This window comes from Plasmodium cynomolgi, chromosome 6 (assembly GCF_000321355.1).
Source record: "Plasmodium cynomolgi strain B DNA, chromosome 6, whole genome shotgun sequence".
Lineage (NCBI taxonomy): Eukaryota > Apicomplexa > Aconoidasida > Haemosporida > Plasmodiidae > Plasmodium > Plasmodium cynomolgi.
The window spans coordinates 239,088-246,648 of NC_020399.1; the positions used below are offsets into that span (position 1 = coordinate 239,088).

At 48.0% G+C, this 7,561-nt stretch overlaps 1 protein-coding gene across 1 annotated transcript; it reads right to left on the reverse strand.

Annotated features, from left to right (window-relative positions):
* Positions 1–344: 344 nt before the first annotated feature.
* Positions 345–5,432, reverse strand: PCYB_061540 (hypothetical protein; the record flags this gene model as incomplete). Its single annotated transcript, XM_004221321.1, has 2 exons — positions 345–3,206; positions 3,282–5,432. 2 exons carry the CDS (start codon positions 5,430–5,432, stop codon positions 345–347), a joined length of 5,013 nt encoding a protein of 1,670 aa, XP_004221369.1.
* Between the last annotated feature and the right edge of the window lie 2,129 nt (positions 5,433–7,561).

A 7,561-nucleotide genomic window follows, 5' to 3' on the forward strand; every position in this document is an offset into this window, starting at 1 on the left:
CCCTTTCCAAACCTCTGCAATTTTGGTGTTAACTTTTTTTCGTTAATTAAAAAGAGTTACATGTTGATTCGTGACGATATGCCCCCATGGTGCGGAATGAAGGGCACGTACACATGATGGCGGGGGCTGCTTATCTTAGCAACGCGGTCACGAATTGGCAAATGGGCCGCTGCAAAAATGTGGGCACGTGCATGCGCATGCGAACGCAGGCGAGTGGCGGAACGGAAAGGGGGGCTGCTGTGAAGGAGCGGCGCGGAGAGCGGCGTGGAGGGCGGCGTGGAGGGCAGTGTGGTCGGGTCGGCTCACCACTTACCGCTTATGGCTCACCGCTCATGGCACACCACTCATGGCACACCACTCATGGCTCCCCCCTGGGCGCGGAGGCGGCACTGCACGAGCGCGCCCCTCAAATAGTCGCAGTTGTTCTGCCGGAACAAGTCAGCAACGATGGTGCGGAAATCAAACGAGGAGGAGCCCTCCACATCCTTGAAGAGAAAAACAAAGTGCTTTACACTGTCCAACTGGAGCAACTGATCTAAGGAAGTGTTGTCTCCACTCTCCTTCAGTCGGTACACCTTCGCTTGCAAGGAGAAGTAATTCTTGCAAATTTTAATAAAAGCAGAAGGGATGACATGTAGGTATGAGGTTAACTCTTGTGGATCGTTCTTTACAAAAAGGTTCATCTCTCCTGTGTAGACATCGACGGAGTCATTATAGAGGTCCCCATGGGTGCGACCATCATCTCCTCCTCTCCCCCTACCTCCATTCTCTTCGTATCGCTTCAACAGACTCGTATTGTTAAAGACCTGACCTCCATCCTTCCCCCTCTGCTGCAGAGTCAATATGGGCGGGTTGAACAACAAGAAGGATCGCAAAATAATTTTCAGAATCCCCAGGTATATCATAAAATGAGGAGACTCAAAAGGAAGCAACAGAATCGAATCTGAAATATCCAGAAATAAACTTAGCGTCCTTTTCACGATGTTACAATCGTAACCATGAATGAGTAACTCCAAAATTACAAGCAATGTGTTCAGCGTTTCATTTTTGTCATCGCGATAAAAACGACAGAAAAAGGATCTACCACCTCGATTATTCTTGAATTCGTTTGGAATTGTAAACGCGTTCTTGCATGTTTTTAAAAAGGTAAAAATATATTGCTTACTATCATACAGTAGGTCACCATACATGACATACTCCTCCTCTTTCATATCTGCTTGTCTCTTCAGCTGTTCATTTACTGTCTTAATATGCTCGAAGTTGTTCTTAAAATAACTGTAATGCTTTAATACAAACTGTGCGAATATTTGTTCACACCATTTGGCTCCTAACTCTGTTAGGGTTCTCTCTCCAAGCTGCTGCCTTAGCTTCTCGCTCAGACAGAGGTACACCTGCTCCACGTTTTGAGTCATGAAGTGGTACGGGCCGTAGTCGAATGCGGGGGATAGCACCTCTAGGAACAGCTTCTCCGCATCATTGTACATAAATATATACCCTTCGGTGATGAACCGCTTCACCACGCTGCACACGTTTTCGTGCAGCGACTTCATCGTCAGGTTGAACTTCTTCCCACCTCCCCTCGTGGGGGGGGGCCCCCCAACCCCCCTAATGCCGCCAACGCCGCCAACTTCGCCAACACCGCCAACTCCGCCAACGCCGCCAACACCGCTAATGCCCCCCCGTGTGCACAAACTCGCTATCTCGCGCTCCCTCGCACTCAGGTGGAAGTAACTCACCTCTGCGCACAGCATGGGGTGGGCCTCAAACGATCTGCAGTTTCTCAGCATCTCGTTCAGCCCCGGGTACACAAGCATCACCCTCGCGAAGAACTCCAAACTGATTTGCAGGAAGGCGTTATTCTCCACCAGCCGCACGTTCTCCAGCATCTCCCCGCCAACCACGCCAGCTTCGTCACTTCGGCCAGCTTCGCCAACTGCTACAACGCCGCCAACTGCGCCAACTGCTACAACGCCGCCAACTGCGCCAACGCCGCCAACGCCGCCAACTGAGCCAACGCCGCCAACTGAGCGAAGACGAGGTTCCACCTTGGCGAAGGAAAACACGGAGAAGTACGTCTGCGCAACCTTGAGCACATCGAAGAGGGTATATCCTATCTCCAATTTCCTCTCGTCCCCAAACAGAAACTCATATAAGCTCTCAAATGATGGCACGCTCTTACCAACATCGCCAAGGAATACAAACAGCTCCTCCAGGACCAGTTTCAAGTACGATATGATCACCTTATCATTCAGGTCATCTGCCTTCAACACAGAAATGAGAGTCAGTAAAAATATGCACAGTTCTTTGTTACACTTAAAGAGAGTGGTACTCGTCTTAAACTCGAGGAAGGTGCTTAGCATTTTCTCCAGCATGTCGTTGGTCACTAGATGCTTCAAGTTTGAGATGATGGACGTGAAGATGGCGAAGTAATTTTTTTTTAGCTCCACCGAGGTGTTGGCGTCGGGTCGGCCGGCCGCCACCCCTGGCGAGGAGGCTATCCCTGGCGAGGAGGCTAACCCTGGAGAGGATGCCAACCCTGACGAGGCCGCCAACCCTGACGAGGCCGCTAACCCTGACGAGGCCGCCACCCCTGACGAGGCCGCTAACCCTGACGAGGCTGCCAACCCTGACGAGGCCGCTCCCCCTGGCGCCTCCCCCTGGACGATGTTTCGCAGCAAGTTCTCCATCATGTAAAAGGCGCACTGCTTATTGTAGTGCAGCAGGTAGGTGCTCTCGGAGAGGAACTGCAGTCTCTTCACTTCGAAAAGGAGAAAGCTGGGCGACACCGTGCACATGTCGATGAAATCTCCATTCAAAATTTCCTTATAGCAACTTAGCAGATTATTGATACATTCTGGGCTAATTTCATAATAGGGAGAACCTCCATACTTCTGAATGCACTTTATTATGTGTATCTGTAGGTCGATCCTTTCCTTCCTCTTCTTTAACTCCTCTATGTATTCTTCTCCCCGATCGGAACGGTCCCAATTCGTTTCTAGTCCCTTCCAAGTGACCGCCTGTTGCATTTTCCTATCCATCTCTGTTGCTTCGTATCCACTTTTTCCGATAATTCGCTTCGATAGGGAATCCCTCAAGTACATTATCCCTTGTAAGTAGGTCTCCTTCTCTCCAGGGGGTAGAAGCTGAAAAGAGATAACTTCCTCGTTCACTTCTGTATCTCCATCAGTCACCACCGCTTTGCACTCCTTCAATGTGTTAACAAAAAAAACTATCAACTCACAGTAAACACGAAGTAACACATACACGAAGTAATTCTTTACCTTCATCGATTCATTGCATAAATTCACAACATTGATGTTCTTGTAAAATCGGAAAAACTCACAAAAAACTTCAACCATGATAGTGAACACTTCATGGTTAAGTCCCACCAGAACACGAAAAAGGGAGAAAATCTTATGCTTTAAAAAATTTTTCGTGTTGTCACTACGTCCACCTTGATTGGAAGTACTCCCACCCACCTCCCCTTCATCTCCCTCCATACACTCCTCCCGAACGTAACGGAAGTAAGTCTCAAACCACTGCTCATTATACTCATGAATAAAATTACTCACAAAATTTATCATCATTTGTTTATTCAAGCAGTTCCGATCAGAGTACAACGGTATTTTCATAAAACGAACGAATAATAACATAAAGAGTTTTTTCAAGTCTTCCATATTAACAACAAACTGTATCCCCTGATTGAATAACTTCTCGTTATTTTGATCTAGCATACTATCTCTGTCTATCCTGTGGATGTTAAATACCTGACTAGCTAATTCAGTATCCCTATTCTTTATGTAAATCAACTCTCTGTTGTGTTCAAATACATTTTTGCAAATGGCTAGCACATTGGCTAGAATCTCTACATCTGGGTGGTAAATATTTTTGAACACATTAATTATGTACATGTGCAGGCATTTCTTTTTGTTGTCTTTATCGTGCAGGTAACTTGAGATGGGGATAGACGATAAATTTAGTATCATACGGATGTAGAGCTTCTGATAGGAGTAGCTAGTCACGTCGAAGATGTTGAGATTTATGTTGAAGTAGCTTTCAAGAAAATGCATTAACTCTCTTTCGTCCAGCTGGATAAACGTCTTGCTGTTTATTTTAGAAATGTATTCGACGATGTTGAGGAAGATCAGGAGGAGGTGTTCCTCCAGCTCCAGTTTTGCTAGGAAGGACTGCACGCTGGGCGACACACAGCTGAGTTCGCTCACGGGGAGGTAGTTGCTGTACAGCACGCTGAATTGGTTCGGCGACAGGGGGGGGTGCTCCCCTCCCTCGCCGTCGCGTCCCACTCCGCTTCCCACTCCGCCGCTTATCACGCCGCTTCCCATGCCGCTCCCCCCCCCCGCGAAGCGCAAAAGGAGCAAATTTAAGAGGAACTTCAGCGGGGAGTTGCTGCCCCCCCGGTGGTTGAAGAACAGGTGGGCAGGAAAGAAGAAGAAGAGCTCCTTCACACATTCGATGAGCAACTCGAACTGCCCCCTCCTCCTACAACTGAGGCTGTCGTAAAAACAGATGGAAAGAAACTCGAACAACTCATTGGACTCGTTTATTATGAGTGTCCTGAAAACGTTCAAGTGCTGCCTGTTCTGGACGTTGCTGCTGCTCTCGTTGCTGATGGTGTAGAACACCTCCCTCAGGAAGTTCAGGCAGATGTGCAGCACGGTGGAGAAGTACCCGCCATCGTTTCCGCTGCCAACACCGCCAACACTGCCGCTCCCACCGCCAACGCTGCCGCTCCCACCGCCAACACCGCCAATCCCACCGCTGCTCCCGCCGCCGCTCCCCCCGCCGCTCCCGCCGGGCTGGGACAAGCGTCGAGACAGAAACTCCCTCACGAAGAAAAGCAAAAAATTGTACAAATACCTAAAGTAAAAATACTCATTCTTCAGACAGAGAATGCTAAAAATCTGAGCGAACTTATTCTTCGTTGAGTTTATATAAAATCGAATCAGATAATTATCCCTCTCGTTCAAGTAGTCTCTCATCAACAAATTAGTTGGGTTCATAAAAACATCGGCAAATCTTTTCTTCACTGCTTCTACGGACTTCTCCTTCAGATGTAGTGTGTTTCCATCCAACTCATGATTGAAATTTATGGGCAGAGAAAACAGGATGTTAATAAAACTGTTCCTGATGCTTACTTTACTTTCTTGTGGGTACCCATGGTAGTGTTTTGATAATAATTTATTCATGTAACAGAAGGAGAGGAACACCAGGTGGTCCTTGAAAAGGCTTAAATTCTTTTCCTTATCGATCAGGTCTGAGTATACCAAATAAAAAGCTCCGTAAAATTCTGAGCAATCTCTATTTCTGCACTCGTTTAGGTAAGTCACGCTGCCCACTTCATTTTTGAAGGACTTGATCAAAATTTCGCTCAGCTCCCTACTCTTCTCCAGGATGCTCCCCGGCGCCTCCATCGTTCGCCGGCGGAGCTCTGCGATGGAGGCTATAGCGTAGCGCCGACAGTGGAGGTACCCGCGATGGTGGAGATGGTGGAGATAGTGGAGATAGTGCAGATAGTGGCGATAGCGTAGCGGCGATTGTGCCGATACCCGCGATAGCGGCGGTGTGTTTAACTCCCTTGTGCGGTTTCGCTGCCCCTTCCTGGTATCTCTTCTTCAGCGGGAAAACTGATCCAAAGATGGAAAAAAAAATGTATGAACAGGTCAGGCACAAACAGGGGCGCACTCCCGCAGCCGGGGGATCTTTGCCCACGCAGAAGGAAGCAACCAATCCACGCAGAAGGAAGCAACCAATCCACGCAGAGGGAAGCAACCAATCCACGCAGAGGGAAGCAACCAAATCCCCGCAGCCACTTCGCCGTACCCTCTTCCTGTATGTCCTTCCCTTCCCCCTATCTTTTGCTATCTTAACAGCGTAAAAAGGGGAATAAAATAAAAAAGGAAAATAAAAAAATAAAGAAAAATAAAACAACAAAATAAAACAACAAAATAAAACAACAAAATAAAACAACAAAATAAAATAAAAAAATAAAAAAATAAAATAAAAAGGGCGACGTCTCCCCGTTTGTTCTAGGCAGTGCGTCACCAAGTAGCCAAATTCGGCCACACCGTGTTCGAGGCGTGCAATGCAGCTCTCTCCGCGCGAGAGAGGTGCCTCTCATTAACGGAGATCGCCGTGGGGCTGTTTCCCACGCGCCGGTGTTTTGCTCCCAAGTGCGCAACGCGCTTACGTTCGCAGTACAAAGCAAAAGGAACGCTTTTTTCGCTTAATCATAATGCGTAAGCATGTGCTAATGTGACCTCTCTTTTTGTGTGACCTCTCTTTTTGTGTGCACTATCTGCTTTACAAACTCGTTTTCCCTCATGGACGAACGATGGGTTGGCTTTCTCTAAAATTTTTTTTTTTTTTTTTTTTTCTCACCGGGATGGCTCTACTAATGGACCTGCCGTTCTATCACCTCAACGGGAGGCATGTCAGCGGGGCGAAAAGGAAAGGAAAGGGAAATGCCTTCTTCTTCGAGAAACAAGTGGCGTGAGCTCATGCGCCCCTGCATGCATGCTTCAAATGCTCGTGCGTGCATACACGTAGTATAGTATCCTTCGCTTGTTTTACCCGACCATGTGGCGTGCGCACCCTTTCCTACTGGGTAAGTACCTGTATAAGTGCACCGCGTGGATTTTCCTTCTTCGCATCCCAGGGTGTGGTCTCCTCCCCCCGATTAGTGAAGTCGCGCCAAGGCAGAATCGTTGCGGCAAAAGGGACTGCAAATGGACTGCAAATGGACTGCAAATGGACTGCAAAAAAGCGCATGCAAAAAAACGCCTGCAAAAAACACACAAGTGGGCATACAGCTCCTGCCTCCATGCATGCACATGATTATGATTAGCTTGTCCCTGTGAAATGCTAATTTATTTTCTTATGAAATAACACCGCGCAGCGAACAACTCGGCTTCCCTCCGTTCTCCTATCAAAATGTCACTCCTTTCGAAATCAAACTGTAGGACGAGTTAGCCAACACGACAACATAGGACAACAGCGTTTGCAAGTTTAAAAAAAAAAAAAAAAAAAAAAGAGGCACATGGGCCACGCCCCTTTTCTGTGTGCACAACCCAACAGGGTGAGTCACCCGCTCTGCCATAACGATGGATTGTCAGACGGAACAGCACTCTGGGACAATTTACAGTGCCAGTTGTGTGCCATCGTTTTGACCACCCGTTTGCCTCCCATTTGCCTCCCATTTGCCTCCCTTTTTCCTCCCTTTTTCCTCCCCTTTTCCTCCCTCTTTCCTCCCTTTTTCCCCCCGTTTGCCCACCCTTCGCTCATGTAAAAATGGCACCCTTGGGAAGCAACTGACCCCAAGGGGGCGGGGGAGGGACGTCCCTATGTGTATACTATGCACCCCGGCGTGGTAGTATAATTTTTTTTTTCCACGTGAAAGTCGCTGCAATGCAATCGAGGGCACGTCTGTGCGCACACACGTACGAGGCAATTCCAACTTAGGGAGCAGAATTTTTTGGGGGCCAAGTCGTTTGGGGCGGGGGAACACCAAAGACAAGCCGTGCAGTTAAGCGGTTTGTTCCCC